This window comes from Diabrotica virgifera, chromosome 6, assembly GCF_917563875.1.
Source record: "Diabrotica virgifera virgifera chromosome 6, PGI_DIABVI_V3a".
In the NCBI taxonomy this organism is placed as follows: Eukaryota; Metazoa; Arthropoda; class Insecta; order Coleoptera; family Chrysomelidae; genus Diabrotica; species Diabrotica virgifera.
The window spans coordinates 248,709,209-248,727,040 of NC_065448.1; the positions used below are offsets into that span (position 1 = coordinate 248,709,209).

The following is a 17,832-nucleotide window of genomic DNA, read 5'->3' on the forward strand; positions in this document are numbered from 1 at the left end:
TCGAGCAGGTTGTTACTTTTTGCTTCTCAGAATCCATTTTATCTTCTTGAAGTTGAGGCTCAGGCCGTATTCATCACTAACTGAATTAACTCTTTCCATTACGTTGTAAATTCATCTATGCTAAGGGCAAGGATCGCCGTGTTATCGTGTCATATATTGTTGATTAACTCACCGTTTATTTTTATGCTCTCATATGGATTTTCCATACATTTTTAAGATATTTCCTCGAAATAAATATTGAATAGGAGTCGGGATAAGATACACCCCTGCCGGACCTCTACTCTTTTGGACACCTCTACTCTTTTGATTACCGTAAAATGGGGTGAATAGAAACAGAGGGGTGAATAGGAACACAACTTCACTAAACAATAACAATAATCTTCCTAACATATAATATATTAAACATATAATAAACATATAATATATTACTTTAGTTGGGCTATTTAATTTTTTTCAAGTTGGCTAATGTGATATGGCTTTAGGAAATTTAGGTTTGTGTTGTTGGAGTCACTGGTTCCTATGTTTTCCACGTGCAAACAATGTCGTCAATTTGGAGATTATTTCTCATCCTAAGAAACTTTCTCAGTATAAGTACAAAATCTGTCGAAATAGATTGAAGAGTACTCTTTTCTTGTTTATTGTAGCCTTTACAACAATATAACATGATTGTATTTTGATTTATCTGTTAACTTTTTTGTTAACAAACAAATATTACTGTTCACGTCATGAATTTGAGATATGTGGGGTGAACAGGAACATAATGTTTACCGTGTTACCATTCACCCCACACATTAGAAATTACTCTTTTTTTTATCTAATATCTATAGAGTAAGACCAAACGAAACTATCTCATCTAACGACAAATTATACATATTATAATAATCCACACAAAGAGAATAGAAAGAACCATAAATTACAAAACGTGTTTCTAGCGGTTAGCTATCGTCTCCAATCCAAAACAACTTCTACCAGGGTTCTCAACCATGCGTGGTATTAATGAACACAATTTTTACAATTATTATGGGCACTTATTATCAGCATCCGGCTCGAAGGACCAAATGTGGATTCCGTAAATTTGAAATAAATAGTTATACGGTTTTCTGCAATCAGAAATGCTGTCCAAAAAGTTAAAATTTATGACAAGACGCAACAAGACCCATAAAGATTATGTGGCGCAAAATAGTTGAAGAATTGAAAACAGAATCAGGCAGGAATGAATTCACAATCGCTAAAGACAAGTTTTCTAGACTATTAAAGAAACTGGTTAATAGTCTTTCGGAGAAAAATTCCAAATCAGGGTTTAAAAAATATTTTTCATTTCAACAATACATTTTTCCAACAATACAAACTTAATATTTATATGTGTATGTTACACCTTAGACACTTTTTACCTGTTTCTATTGACCCTACAAATGTACGAATAGGAACACAATAGTTTTTAATACAAGTGTTTTTGGTGGGATGAATAGGAACACCAGGTTTTGATTTTTTTGTGATTAAAGTATTAACTTTCTAATTTTTTAACATCTAAATATCAAAAGAGGAAGGTAAGACCCAAATAACAATGCATAAGTTTTATATTTGCAACATGTGTTAGTGACATTTTTTTCAGTTGAAAGTTGAAAACCGTTCCTATTCACCCCATTTTACGGTACCACACTTTCAATAAGTTCGTTGCCAATTTTTGCTCTTGATGTTTGACCCCAGTTATAGGTTTGCCACAATCCGAATATCCTTGTCGTCAATACCTGTCTTTCGCAGAATATCTAATAATTGATCATGATTGACGTTGTCGAATGCTTTTCTAAAATCCACAAAGCACAAATAGGTACACATCCTTATCAACGTCTCTACATCGCTGTATAAGCACCTGAAGAGCGAAAAGTGCCTCTCTAGTTCCAAGTGGTTTCCGAAAGCAAAACTATATTTATGAGGTAAAATCTTTATTACGGTTAAATATTTGGTAACAAAAAATAATCGCATGGAAAATTAGTAAATGATTAAATTCATAATTTCTAGTTATTTCCTTAGGTATACAAATAATTCGAGAACTCTTGCTAGTAAATAGGGGTTTTAATACTGAGTAAAGTTAAAATTGAATATTTTTTAAAGAAATATAAAAAGAATCGACTGTTCTTAGAACCTAGTAAACAATAAATAAGAAGTTAAAAATGTCATACAAATTACTAAATTATATCTCTAGTTAAAAATTAAATGCTTAAAATTTATTATAGACTATATATAACATTGTATAAAATTTACTAACTCTCACAAATCACACATTGCGAATTGTAATTACAAAATGACGATTCTTTGAGAGCAAACAAAAAAAAATTATACACTTCTCCAATGCACTATCTTAAAAATAGGTCATTTTTGATGTCTCGAATTTCCTAAACCTGTTGTCCGATTTAAATGATTTTTTAATAGGTATATTATAGCCTTATTCTTTAACAATATCACTGTAATAATATTGTTGCTAGATAGCGAAATTGTCATTGTATACCGGGTGTACCAACCAAACTGTTTTTTTCTCAAAGTTTACCACACCCTGTGGAATATTCTAGCATTTATAAAATACTGAAATTAAAACCCAACTGTAGTCTCATATTTTCTTAACATTCTGGTTTTTGATTCACTCGATTATGTTCGATAATACAAAAGTTAGGTACTTTAACAACTAGCCTTGTTTTTCGTCAATACAGGGTGTTTTTAAATAATTATGGAAAACTTTAAGGGATAATTCTGCATGTAAAAAAATGACAGTTTGCTTGATAAACGGGATGTTGAAATTTTTCTTACAAACTGACGAATTATTTATAGCTCTAAAACCGGTAAAGATATGCAAATGAAATTTGGCGGGTTTTAAGAGGTAGTTATTGCGCATTTTTTTTATATACAATTAGGAAATTAATATTCACCATTGGTGCGCATACGGGTAATATGACCCTTATGTGCGCCAATGGTGAACATAAAATTCTTAATTGCATGTCAAAAAATGCACAATAACTATCTCTTAAAACCCAACAAATTTTATTGGCATATCTCAACCGGTTTTAGAGCAATAAATGAATCGTCAGTTTGTAAGAAAAATTTCAACACCTACCTCGGAAACGAAGCATTTGCAGACATACGTTTATAAAGCAAACTGTCATTATTTTTCATGCAGAATTACCCCTTACAATTTGCCATACTTATTTAAAAACGCCTGTATTAATGAATAACAAGGCTAGTTTAAAGTGCCTAGTTTTTTATTGTGAATGAATCAAGAAACAGAATGTTAAGAAAACATAAGGCTATAGTTGGGTTTTAATTTCAGTATTTTATAAAAAATGCTAAAATATTTCACAGGGTCACGCGAAATTTGAGAAATAATCACAAATTGATTGGTACACCCGGTATACAATGACAATTTCGCTATCTAGCAACAATATTATTACAGCGATATTGTTAAAGAATAAGGCTATACCATGTTAAAAAATCACTTAAATCGGACACAGGTTTTGAAAATTCGAGACATTAAAAATGACCAATTTTTAAAGTGCTGCGTTAATTTCTTGGAGAAGTGTATTTACATCCAAAATGCAAGCAACCAATTTTTATGTCATTATTCACTGGAAGAGCTTATATCAAGTGTAATATAAAGGTCGTGAATATCACCAGAATTATTTTCATACAGGGTGTGTCAAAAGTAGCGAGACGGTCGAATATTTCACGAAACGAACATCGGATGAAAAACACGTTTTCATTATTTTTCAAAAATCTATCCCCACTCCACTCTCTGGAGAGGGGGTTGGGGGCAACTTTAAAATAGGAACCCCATTTTTTATTGCAGATTTGAATTCATTGTGCAACAATAAGTATGCGAGACATTTTTTTGAATTACTGATAGATGGCGCTATAATCGGAAAAAAGATTTATCCTTACCTATATCCTAGTAAAATTATGGAAACGGTCTAATATCTCGAATGAATGAAAAAATGAAAAACGTTCCGCTTGTTTTGGCATACCCTGTATATTAGTTGCTTATATTTTGGTGTATATTAAATAACGTAGTAAATTAATTACTTATTAAAAATGAAATTATTAAACTCATCCATTTATAAATTATGTAAAGCTGTTTCTTGACAATTTATTTCATTATAAATACTTATATTATATCATGGCAGTCCTCGTAAAAGAAATAGCCCATAAAGGATTTGTTCAGAGTTGGTTGTAGTTAAACGGAACTTAGATTTTAGTACGAAATAAACCTAAAAGAAGATGTTTTAGAGATCATACACCAAATTGATTATAACAAGAGACTCATTAAATTTCATTCAGTTATTATCCAAAATATATAGGTCGATGAGGTAAACCAAGTGATTTAATTTTTTTTAAATCATGTATAAAGATTATAAAAACATTCATAGATTCATTTATTTTTATAGAAATTTAGCCAATCGGCCCTCCCTCTTAACGATGCTGGATTTGCCGCAGGGTAGTCATTATCCAATTATTCATCTCATTAAAAAAATTTGTGTCAACTATTTACATGTTATTTTTCTTTAAATAATTATTTTATTCCAATTTCTGTTGATTTTATTCTTTTGTTAACTTTCTGTTTTGTTTTATTACTTTTCTTCTAAAAATAGTTGGCACTCAATTCTTCTATCATTTCAATATTCTGTCATTTGAAATGTGGGTGTTACAGAAGCATGCTTAGAATAGCATGGACACAGAAGAGAATGAACAAGGAAGTATTGCGAGAAATGGGCAAAGAATGCGAAATAATAAACTCAAAAAAATAAGAAAGTTACAGTATCTGGAACATGTAATGCTAAGATTACTAATACTGGGAAAGATAAGAGGAGGAAGGAGTACAAGGAGAGTGCAGTTAAATACAGTGCAATAGAGCAACTCTTGATCATATCCAACTTCAGATTGGAAAGCAGCACTTAAACAAGAAGAAATCATTTTTAGCAATTTAAAAAATGTATATCAATATTCAGTATCAATACTATCTATCTTGCAGTCAATGCAGCGGTATGAATTGCTAAGAATGATAATATACCTACAGGGAAAGATAAAAGGAGGAAGGACTACTCGTATAGGAAGAAGGAGTGTGTCATGATTGAATAATTTAAGGGACTGGTTTAAATGTAGTTCTATAGAACTCTTCAGAGCAGTGGTAGATAGAGTAAAGATAGTGACGGTGATATCCGACCTCCGATTGGGAGGCGGGACTTGAAGAAGAAGATATCAATGTTTACTGTAAATTTATATTAAATTTGAAATATTTTTATCGTAAAAACAAATTTATATAAAGACAGAACAACTTTATAGTTCCTTTACGGTTTCCTTTCAGAAACTTTAACAGGGTTTTTCCGAAATCACCTCAACATTTTTATTAATGGCACAAGTAGACTTTAATATAAAATTTCATTTCGAAAAATTTAACTCAAATTAATTTTTGTCGTAAGATAAAAAAACAGAGGAATGTACTTGTAAAATTTCTTCTTCTTCTTTTTCCTCTTTATAAGCAATTTTGCTTCATCATTGATAGAGTGATACCTCCATGGAAGGCTGTCACTCCATCTTTTGCTTGGTCCGTCGATACTTCTACCAATTTGTGATTTATCTCTTGCTATTTTGACCACCCCCTATTTTGTTTCCTCCATTCTGCTAATGTGGTTATTCCATTCATGTTTTTCTACTTAGTGTCCATTACACTGCACGTTACATTTTCTTTTAATATCTTCACTCCTCTTTCGATCTCTCAGTTTATTTCCTCTAATTCGTCCCAGTACCTACTTTCATTTCTGTATACTGGCTGTATCGAGTCTTGTTTCTGATGCATATGTCATTATTGGTCTTAAACTGGCTTTATAAGTTCTTGACTTCATCCCAGTGTTAATATGTATATCGGTTTCGCCATATAGTGCTATTAAGGCATCCTGCCAGTTTATTTGTTTTTTGTACTTGATTACTTGTTCAATACTGATGCCATCAATTTTTACAATTAGTTCACTTAGAGGATATAGAAATTCAAGTTACAACAATTTTTCAGACATTTCTACAAAAATCTAAGTACCTACCGGCTGACTGCAAGCAACTTGCTATTTTTGTGCAGATTATGACAGGACTAAAAAACCTCATGACACTGTAAAAAACAATTTAAACTACCTACTTAATCAACAGATTTCTTAAGTTTAATATATTTTTCATTTTTAAAGTAATTAGTAGGTTTAGTTATAAAAATATTAATTAGAATAAGTACTACAAAATAGCAAAAAGCACTTTTTGACTAGTAAACAAAATGTGACAGTTTAAAAAAATTGTCCGTTAGCTGTTCATTATTTATTTACTCTATACCTATCTACCTAATCAGGATATTGTAATTTATTATGATACCCTGCTTCGTCGAATGGCACGCTAAATTGATTTGATCGAAATGACGATTTGTCTTTACTGTTAAAACATAATATTATTATTTTTAAATAAATATATTTCATATTGTAACGAAATATTGGATAAGTTGACGAATAGCTTTGCACGTCCATTACTAGTACGTATTAGTAAACAATACAAATCGCTCACAGATTTTAACAAACTATTAAGTCGGTGTGATAGTTTAGGAATAAAAACTATTAAAAATATAAATATACCTTTACTTCAAAATATGGCTTCTGTAACTCCACTTAAAACTACCCTTAATTAGGATTTTCTCAAATCAAAATTGAAAAATATCAAATCCTACTGACTGCGCCAATTATAACTTTGAATTTCGAAACGTAGTTTTTAAAAATTAGTTTATTTTCAAAATACGAAATAATAACAACAGAAGTGTTACGGACAAACTTACAATACAAAATATGAAAGCTAAAATTATAATTCGTGCAAAGCTGTTCTTCTGCTCTACCTTCTGCTCAGAACAGTAGCATTTTTTATGCATGAATTTATGATTTTTATAAAATTGATGAAGTAAAAGCCCATTTACAAAAAATCATTTGATCTAGTTATCAGTTTTATGGTATTATGGTGTGGTTTTATAGTGAGGAACCAGTGTTAAGGAATGGTCAAGCCAGCTTCAGACCAACTGATCATGCATAGCATAGGCGTAACCAGGGGGGGTTTTGGGGGTTATAACCCCCCCATTGGGATGGACTTTGAGCTCTATACGCTTAACACCATATCCCTCAGATACCTTCCAGTAGTTGTAACCCCCCCTTGCCAGTAGTTGTAACCCCCCCTTAGGATCATCCTGGTTACGCATATGATGCACAGACCAAATTAACACAGGCTAATCATAAAATAGTCACAGGAATTCAACTCTTCATATGATTTGAGGTTTTCAAGAGTCTTCTACACACATATATGGCCATATGGAAAAGATTGAAGTCAATTTTAGATCACAACGCCTTTTAAGAAGTGTTTCCTACATCAGAGGACAAACACATAAGCTTAGCATGAACTGTGTAACAAATTAGCAAGAATAATAGAAATCTGTACTCTTTATCGACGGCTCCCATTTTAACTCAAAGAAATTAACATCAAACAGAAATGATAGTTGAATTGGTTTATCCTTAAAAAATTATAGATTAATCCCATGAAACAAAATTCAAGTTAATAATCATCATCATTCAATCTTAGCTTATCCTCTGCTGAATATAGATCTTCCTCATCATTATCCATCTGTCTCGACCTTGTGCTTCCTGTATCAAATTCCTATGGCCAGTTTTTAGATGGTCAGTCCAACTTGTTGGTAAACAGTCTCTGCTTCGTGCTTCATAAGGCATCATCTCCTGGTTAATACCTGGTTAAAAACCTGTATCATGACGGTTAATATGATAAACAAATTACGCCTTCGAGATGTGGTCATATCGAAGAATGCTTAAAGTCCCATGGGTTCAACGCATCAAACATAGAAGTTTTAAACAGAATAGGTCAAGACGAAGGTGACTTGACAAAAATGATAACAAAACCTTAAATATACGGGGCGTATAATGAGAAGTAGCAGATACTGGATACTGCAGTTCATACTCAACAGAAAGTGCGAGGGAAAAAGAGGAATTGGTGGGAAGAAATATTCATGGCTCCGAAGCCTTCGTCAATGGACTGGCTTATCAGCAGATAAATTGTCACATGCCGTGCAAGATCGAGAACAGTATCAGCAAATTGTCATGGAAACTACACACGTCTAAAATTTGGGAAGAAGATTCTCAAAGAAGAAGAGCAGTACAAACTAGTTTTAAATGGGCTTTTAAAATCATTTTTCCTTTCTTTTCAAAACAAAATATCAATTTTTGCCAACATAAAAATTTATGCTTTTTTGAAAATATCTATGAATTTGAGCATTTTTTAGAATGTCCCACATAGGACAATTTCAAGGCCACTTCATTACTAAATCTACAGTATAAAATCTAATTTTTCGATCTAAATGAACCAAGTCTACTAGTCACAAGCGCTTGATTACTTTTTGTAGCACTAGATGCAGTTGGTTTCATAAAGCTCATGGCCAGTGGTCGCGGAGGCCTATTTCCGGTGCTATTTCCGATGGAGCTGGTCCGTTTCAGGTTGACCTTAGACGGGGAAGGTATTGTCTTGTTGCTGGGTATTCTCTGGATCGGACGAGAAACATTACTACTAGTATTTGGTTTGAGAGGTAACTTCTTGACGGTGCTAGTAGAGGTGGCACTGTTCAGGGAACTTCGAGAACTGACGATAGAGTTCCTAAAAAATAAAAAAAATATTACAAATGTTGAACAGGTTGTATATGTGAGTCCATAATGAATGACATGAAATGAATTAATAGACTTACAATAAATTTTTATTTATTTACTCCGGACGACTGGTTTCGCTTTCTACAATATGCAAAGCATTATCAAGTTCGATAACAGTAAACTAAATGATGCCGAATACTAGGAATGTGTTCCATCGTGAGGAATATTGATACCCAGATATTTGTAGCAGTACTTTATTGTGGTAATTTTGTCTAATTTGAGAGCTTTTTGTAGTCTTTTTGTGTCTCCTCCAAATGCACAAATATTCGGTTTTCTTTTTATTCACTTCTAGACCCCATACATCATACTCTTCAATTAATTTTCGGGCCATATAATATACAGTCAAACCCGCTTATTAAAGTACGGGTTATAAGAATATCCCGGTCTATGGAATATAAATTCGAGGTCCCGAAACGTTTCCATTAACTCCTTAATAAATTTATCCGTTTATTGAAATACGTATTAACAAAGCAATACCGCTTATAAGAATATTATTCTTCAGGTCAACGAATAAATTTTTACCTACAATTTCGAATTTCCTAAAAATTTAAATTATGTCTTGTACTATGGTTTCTAGCCAAGGGCTTCGAAGGCCTGTAAGTAGTGCTGTCTTATTTATATTATTGGGGTTTGTCAGATAGGTAATAAATATTTTATTGCGTTGTCATGAGTACCAATTCAAGCGTTTACCGACAAATTCAGTCGTAAAATAATTTACTTTGTCTACAAACTATACATATTGCCACCCAGTTGCCTGTTAAAATTTTTAAGAAACAGTTCGCCCATCCTAATCGCTTGTAAAGTTATAAAACGTTTCCGGGATGGCCAAACCATTGTAAATTTTTCTAATTATTATAATTCAGAGCAACAAAAGTGAGTAGTATTTTATGTAACAAAATAACAAGCTACAATTACCGATTATTTTTCAAGGCTAAATAAATAATTTTCTTATTAAGTATATTATATATTTTAATACGAAAATTTTTACATATTCTATATATTGCATACATTTTATATTAATTACTGTATGCATCCACATAATATAATGTAATTTGGTTTTTTAATAAATAAGTTACGCTATTGTATTATTGACATAAAAAGACCTAAAACAATATAAATATACATATTAACATAGTATGTACTATTATTACGTATATTCGGTACACTTATTACGGCTAGCCACCAATGATCGGTTATTAGAATATCCCGGTTATAAGAATATTTTTGCTTGGCACGAAAGCTATTCCAAAAAGTGGGTTCGACTAATAGTTTAAATGATAATAATCTTGAGCCATTATTACTTGATCGTCTGCAAAGTTGAGCGAATATACCATAGTGTTAGTGAGTAGTATCACAATTGTTATACATTTTAGTTTGCATATTTTTAAAGCACTTCCGAGGTATATTTTAAATAAAGTGGAGGACAGGCAACACCCTTGCTTTAATCCTTTTGATATCCTACATGTCTCATTTAGCGCAGTATCAACTTGTTTGACGTGGGCAGATCTGGGCCAAACGGGGCACGCATATTCAGCAGTTAAGAAACACAATGCCTGTGCCATTGTTCTTAAGACGGCAGGACATGCACCCTATTTACTACAAGCATAGAGGAAATACTTGGATTCAGTCGGCGCGCGGCGTAGGTTGGTCGTTTGTGTATATATTGAAGAGCATGGGTGCTAAAATACTTCCCTGTGGGAGGCCGTTCTTTTAAAATCTTCACCTATTCACTTTGCCCTCCAGCATAACGAAAAAACGTCTCTTTTGCAGTAAGGAATATGATACCTTACCCAGATGGTGGTTATTCAGAGGTCGCATAATGTGCGGAGCAATGTTTTATGCCTTACTGTGTCATAGGTTACTGTCAAATCTACGAAAGCAGCCCCTGTTAATAGAAGCCCCAAATATCTACTAATAAATAAGCTATATATCTTACCTGGAATTTGACTTTTGTATACCATATGACTTTGTCGAATTTGTAGCAGATTTTAAATCTGGCTTAAGACTCTCGGATCTTCTAGGAATAATACTCTTTTTGTTAAGTGCACTATCTTGACTCTGTTTCCGTTGACTAATGAGACTTTTGGGAGTTTTAGATGTGGGTAGCGATTGTAACCTAGATGTCCTTACTGGATTCCTACAAAAATATTTATAATATATATTATGTAGATACGGTTTAAATAAAAACTTATTAAAATTAAAACAAAGTAAGTTATCAATCGAAGTAGCACAGAAAACGGTAATAAATATCGTTCCCATACCACCAGATTGACAACAGATGGAATACTCTCTTTGGTTACAACCTCCCGAGATTTTCAAAATTTATAAATCAAACAGGATGCCGAGGAAATTAAGATGAGAGAATTTTAAATAATTCACAACTCATCTGCTCAGCGTGGTAAAAGCTCCAACAAGAAAGATTCCTTAATACTCCTACAAAAGAGTAAATGAATTAAAAATGTATAAAAATTTTCAATTTCTTTCATCTTAATTCTCTCATCTTAATTTCCTTGGCATCCTGTTTGATTTATAAATTTTGAAAATCTCGGGAGGTTGTAACCAAAGAAAGTATTCCACCTGTTGTCAATCTGGTGGTATGGGAACAATATTTATTGTAGTTTTCTGTGCTACTTCGATTGATAACTTACTTTGTTTTTCGGTAGATGGCTCTAGTACATCCGTGACATTTCTTTCTTTGCAATTCGGAAAGGCCCAAAGTGTGGTGCCTGGAGAAATCGGAGAGAAGAGGATATGGGTGGGATTACTGATGAGGGGGAAAAGACCTCCGAAACCGGTATAGACTTTTCCTGTACTCTCCGATTTACCCAGAGTATTATGCAGCTGCTGCATTTTCGTGTTGCAAAGAAATTGAAAATGTTTATACATTTTTTATTAAAATTAAGTTGATATCGATAATAATATTATGGTTAGGTGGTATAATTTCATCAACCAATCATGTCATTCTGGAATCAAGAATCTTCCATACGTTCGGAAGCAATTTTGATCTTGAAAAAAATCTAACCGATTTAGGTCCGGAGAACGAGCAGGCTATGAATCCTCTACGCCGAATCCATCGATTTGGAAAATACGCATTCAAAAAATTTCTAACCCTTCGATAATAGTGGGGAAGAGTTCCATCTTGTTGAAATAAAAAAAATGTGGTAACTGACCATTCTTTTGAAGTGCATTCTGACCATTCTGTTGAATAACCAAGTTATTCAGCAGATAGAACAAATTACCAAGACAGTGGTGTCACTAGTACTCTGATAGTAGCCAGACGTACTTATAGCCAAATGTAGGCTTTAAAATCACACGTAATATATTAGTATGGTATAACTAGACCCAAACCCAGACATCCAAAGTGAAAGTTATCCTCCAACACCAAATTGTTCTATATGATCCACATAATGTTTAGAAAAAAGTCACACCATTTTGAGCGTCGGGTTTGGGGGGGGGGGGGGAGAGGGGGGGGGGAGAAATCGGTAAATTCGTAGTTTTTACGTTTTTCGTCAATATTTCTAAAACTATGCGGTTTAGCATGAATAACCTTCTAAACAAAAATGTTCTACATTCAATTTTAAATAAAAAGGGTCCTATGCATAATCCTTCTAAAATGAACGGTTCAAAAGTTACGGAGGTAGTATAGTATACAATTGGTCCAAAAAAAGGCCTAACCCAGACATCCAAAGTAAAAGTTTTCCTTCAACACCAAATTGTTCTATATGGTCCACATATTGTTCAGTAAAAAGTTACACCATTTTGAGCGTCCGAATTGGGGGAGATGAGGGAAAAGTCGTAAATTAGTAGTTTTTTTTACGTTTTTCGTCAATATTTCTAAAACTATGCTTTAGAAAAAACAATGTTCTATTCAAAAATGTTCTACGTGAAATTTAAAACAAAAAAGGTTCCATACATATTTGTTATAAAATTAACGGTTTCAGAGTTACGGAGGGTAAAAAGTGGAGGTTTTCGATACTTTTTATATTCTTTGGGCAATTTATAGATATTTTCTTTAACAGGATTGTGTTTTGTACATAAAATTTGCTATTTTAGTGGCCGATGATATGTTAGTGATAAGCCCTTGAAGAAACGTCAACCTCACCACCCAAAATCATCATCAATTGCCCAGATAATATAAAAAGTATCGAAAACCTCCACATTTCACCCTCTGTAACTCTGGAACCGTTGATTTTATAACAATTATGTATAGGACCTTTTTTGTTCTAAATTTTATGTAGAACATTTTTTATAGACCATTTTTTACGCTAAAGCATGGTTTTAGAAATATTGACGAAAAATGTAAAAAAAACTACTAATTTACCGACTTCTCCCCCATCTCCCCCCCAAACCGGACGCTCAAAATGGTGTAACTTTTTACTGAACAGTATGTGGACCATATAGAACAATTTGGTGTTGGAGGAAAACTTTTACTTTAGATGTCTGGGTTAGGCCTTTTTTGGACCAATTATACTATACTACCTCCGTAACTTTGAAACCGTTCATTTTAGAAGGATTATGCATAGGACCTTTTTTATTGCAAATTTAATGTAGAATATTTTTGTAAAGAAGGTTTTTCATGCTAAACCGCATAGTTTTAGAAATATTGACGAAAAACCTAAAAAACTACGAATTTACCGATTTCTCCCCCCCTCCCCCCCCAATCCCGACGCTCAAAAAGTGACTTTTTTCTGAACATTATGTGGACCATATAGAACAATTTGGTGTTGGAGGATAACTTTCACTTTGGATGTCTGGGTTATGGCATTATTTGGATCAATTATATCATACTATATATATATTGGATTTAACAACATATGCATCAGTGATATGGTAGCAAAAACAGCTATTTTTTACTTAATTTCGTAGCAGCATTCACATTCTGTTGAATTATAGTGGTTTGACATCAAAAGATATATTTATGTTCAAATGATTTTTAATATAGTTTACTATTGTTAAAAATTATTAATATAGCGAAATATTTAACTTTAGTGTACAGGGTTAGTCGAAACTCAGAATGAACATGTTCTGAGTTTTTTTAAATGGTCATTTAGTAATGTAACAAAATATTTTATGGTACTTTTTTTAATCCTTCAGCATTCCCTATACTTAACTACTTTAATTTGTGAGTTATTCGTGATTATTTAAGCCAAAAACATTAATTGCAACCAAAATTACGTGAAATTTTATTAAGTTGACCGTGAAAATATTCAATGAAAAATAATTTTTCGAAAAAAAAAAAATACATGATCCTCAATTTATTAATATCGGATCATATACATTTAACGGATATTTATCAATATCGGATATCAAACAATAATTGTTTGGCGTGTAAAATATTAATAAAAACATACAATACCTATTCTACCTAGTTGGCTATGACTTTAACACTAAACTTGCTTAAACATTTGACATTATACTATTTTTAGAGTTCTAGTTGCGTTGTTACCATTAATAATATGATTTTTTCTAATGAGGAACTGATTAATATGGTTTTAGTTCTAGGAGAGTATATCAAAAATGTGCTACTAGCAATAAGAATTTATCATCAGCAGATAGACGAGAACCAAGAAGAGAAACTTTTCAAAGTTTACTAGAACGGTTTCGAAGGACTAGACACTTAGATTACGCTGTATACGCAGCTGACATACCTATAATTTGATTGTGTAACTTCACTGTTGCCATTTGTGTCCTCAGTTTTATTATCTAGAGAAATCTGTCGAATGGATTTCGGTTTCGTGAAATTAGCTACTACTATTTGTGCGGTGTCTATAATGTCCGTGTCATAGTTGCCGCCACCTGATGATGCGCCTTGACTCGGTGACTCCGACATAAGGCTCTGGGTCTCTTCGAATCCCTCATCATTGTCGTGTTCTTTGGTTTTACGAGAGGGAATATCGATTTTGTTGGATGTCGCCTAAAAATAGTAAAATAAATAAAAGCTATTAGGAAAAATAAGTTTATTCAATATACAAAAACGGAAGTATTATTAAACAGTATGGAGTAATAATAGCGCATAGTTTATATTAATTCAAATTCTCCATATTTAAAATAAAGACCTTAAGCTTCTAAAGGTTTGGCATCTCTAGCAACGCATTAGGATCGCCAGCAAGTTACCGAACGCGCATTGAAATCCACGCAGTCCCACTAGGTACCACCAGTACCGATGGATGCCAGGAGATGGGCCGCCGAAATAATTGTATTTAATAGAGAGCGGAGCAACAGAAAATCAGTTCCAGCCAGCGCACTGAGCTGAAAGGATCTCACCGGCCACCGGCCGGTTCCCAACGAGTTGACTTGGGAACACACGCAGTCTTGCGACGTATTGAGTCGTAGCCTACCTCGGAGCGATTCTGTATTGAAGTATTGCTTCGTTAGGATTAAATATTTATTTAAAGAATATTAACAAACATGAGAAGTTTATAACGTTACAGTACACTTGTTATATTTCTAAGCTGGGGTTAATCTTTTCTTATAGTCAAAAAGATTTTTATAAAAAAAGTCTAAAACTACCTACTACTTTTAATAAAAAAAACCCAACTATGATAATGGGAGAGATTCAAAAAGAAAATATCATCATACAGTAACATACGCATGCGAAACATGGGCGCTGAAAAAGTCAGAAACACCTTTTAGAAAGATGGGAGAAAAAAATGCAAAGAGCAATATGTGGAAGTATGAAAATAGAAGGTCAGTGGAGAAGAAGAACCAATAACGAATTGAAAGAACTGTATAAAGAGCCAACGATAACGACGATAATCAAAGCACAGAGCATACAATATTTGGGGCACATCGAAAGAATGGGAAGTGAAAGAATGCTAAAAATGGTATTCTTACGAAGATCAATACAAGGGACAAGAAAGGGATGGAAGGACAGTATGTGCGAAGACCTGAAGAAAAGTAACGTTGAGAGAAGGAAAGAACTAGTATTGGACATAAGGAGATAGAGGTAGGTGGTGAAGAAGTGTATAAAAAGACTGAAGTGAAATTAAATAAAATTTATAAAACTAAAATAAAATGTAATCAGAAATGTAATCGTTTTAGCCTTAGGTGTGCAAGGCCTGTTGAGCTTAATAAATAAATAAAAAATAATACCAACCTTTGTCGTTTCAGGCGCAAGGTATGTCGTTGATATATTCGAGTTCCCTTTATTTAATTTAAGAGCAATTTCCACATCACTTGGATTGACTCCCGTTTGATTTCTCCATCTTCTTCCATTTCTTGTCTCATGATCATTTTGACTTTTGAGTTTTTCTTGCCACACCTATTGAAAATCAATAATGTTGATAAGTATTAGTAGGTAATAATATGAAAGAACACCAACAAAATATGTAGACCACATTACAAAATAAATCGGAGCCCTAAGTATCTCACGAGTATATTTCAGATAGTTTTAAAAATCCTAAATTAATCCCTTATTTATGGTATATATTTTTAATTATAGATTGAAAAACATCCAGTACTTGTTTACTTTCGAAATTAGAGCACAACGGTGTGCATTTGATGACATAGTGGTTTTCTGCTTGGTAAGCAATAACATATATTATATATAATCAAACTTGACACACTGAAAGAGTACCTATGTGTGTTATAATTTGTTGTTTATAAATAAATGTACGCGGAATAAAAAAGGTAATTAATTAGATAGTGAGGCTCGAACCTGAGTTATGCTCTGGGTAAGATACATATCAATGTAACGTGTACGTTGTATACCTATAATTGACGTCGAATATACCGATTGGGAATTTTCTCATGGTTGGTGTGCGCATTTAATGAGAGCGACAAAGAGACACGCATTTATTATACATTTAAAACGGGCTAGAAGATATACGCCGGCAAAGCGAGGTTGCGCGAACAACCCACTTCATGTCGTAGGTAGGGCTTTCTCAGCACAGCGTTGCCAAAGTAGATTTAAAAAAGAAAATAACAAAGTAGAAACAATTATAATATTTAACTTATTGTAAACGAATATAATAAAAAAATTATTTAAAAGAAAAAAACTTAAGTAAAAGAATATTGTTTTCATCCATTTTAAAAAAATGTGAAAACGTTGAAATATAATTCAACCTTTTTCACTGACTTTTTTTTAAAATGGGTGAAAACAATATTTTTTACTTAAGTTTTTTTCTTTTAAATAATTTGTTTATTATATTCGTTTAGAATAAGTTAAATATTATAATTTTTTCTACTTAGTTATTTTCTTTTTTAAATCTACTTTGGCAACGCTGTGCTGAGATTAAGTTAAATATTATAATTTTAGAAGTTACATATTATAATTTTTTCTACTTAGTTATTTTCTTTTTTAAATCTTCTTTGGCAACGCTGTGCTGAGATAGCCCTACCTATGACATGAAGTGGGTTGTTCGCGCAACCTCGCTTTGCCGGCGTATATTTTTTAGCCCGTTTTAAATGTATAAATAAATATATCTATGTCTCTTTGTCGCTCTCATTAAAGGCGCATACCAACCATGAGAATATTCCCAATCGGTATATTGATGAGTACAATAATATTTGGGCGCTAATTTAGCACTAGCTGTAGAGACAAAATTATACCTATTACATGGCATTTTATTACTTCGTACCTTTAACCTCGACTCTTTATCTAACTCTGGTTCTACCACAGGCTGAGATACTTCTATTTGAGCGGGCGATTTCAAAATTTGTGTTTCTGCAGCAACAGTTTCAGTCGGAGAAGTAGTCGTAATTTCTGGGTTTTCTTGATTACGTTTATATCGTCTAGTTCTTCTTGTAGCAGAGTACCTAAAAAAAGTATATTTTAATTATATGGGTGTATTAGTTATTACTACTTAAATAATGGCAATATTTGCAATATTTCCATTTATGTACCTACAACTATAACCATTTGATTATCAAGATTATTTATTAAATATTTTATTTTCTTGATTACTACGAGTTATTTAAAATAGCACATTTTAGAGCACAGCTAAAAATAGCAGTAAAGTACCGAAGTACGGCTTTCATCAGATAAATGAACGCTACAAGTCACAAAGGCGAGAGAAAGAACTCTGAAAATCTTTTCTCCTATCTGGAGAAAAATAGTATAGATAATTTA

General features: G+C 32.7%; 3 protein-coding genes across 34 annotated transcripts in view; 1 reads left to right on the top strand and 2 right to left on the bottom strand.

Moving 5' to 3' along the window:
- The window catches only part of LOC126887500 (protein roadkill), a 506,726-nt gene that overhangs the window by 357,457 nt on the left and 131,437 nt on the right, over positions 1–17,832 (top strand). The window lies entirely within an intron of this gene.
- LOC126887495 (cap-specific mRNA (nucleoside-2'-O-)-methyltransferase 2) overlaps positions 1–17,832 on the bottom strand; it is a 190,229-nt gene that overhangs the window by 22,225 nt on the left and 150,172 nt on the right. The window lies entirely within an intron of this gene.
- The window catches only part of LOC114338881 (formin-J), a 552,435-nt gene continuing 536,529 nt past the window's right edge, over positions 1,927–17,832 (bottom strand). For 13 of the 17 annotated variants that reach the window (XM_050655079.1, XM_050655080.1, XM_050655062.1 and 10 more), the window contains 5 exons: positions 17,342–17,519; positions 15,859–16,023; positions 14,411–14,676; positions 10,699–10,899; positions 1,927–8,712 (listed from right to left, as the gene is read on the bottom strand). In XM_050655079.1, coding sequence (XP_050511036.1) covers positions 8,403–8,712; positions 10,699–10,899; positions 14,411–14,676; positions 15,859–16,023; positions 17,342–17,519 — 1,120 coding nt within the window. In that variant the 3' untranslated portion in view covers positions 1,927–8,402. The remainder of the gene's footprint in view (positions 8,713–10,698; positions 10,900–14,410; positions 14,677–15,858; positions 16,024–17,341; positions 17,520–17,832) is intronic. The other 4 variants (XM_050655063.1, XM_050655064.1, XM_050655069.1 and 1 more) reach the window with 4 other exon arrangements.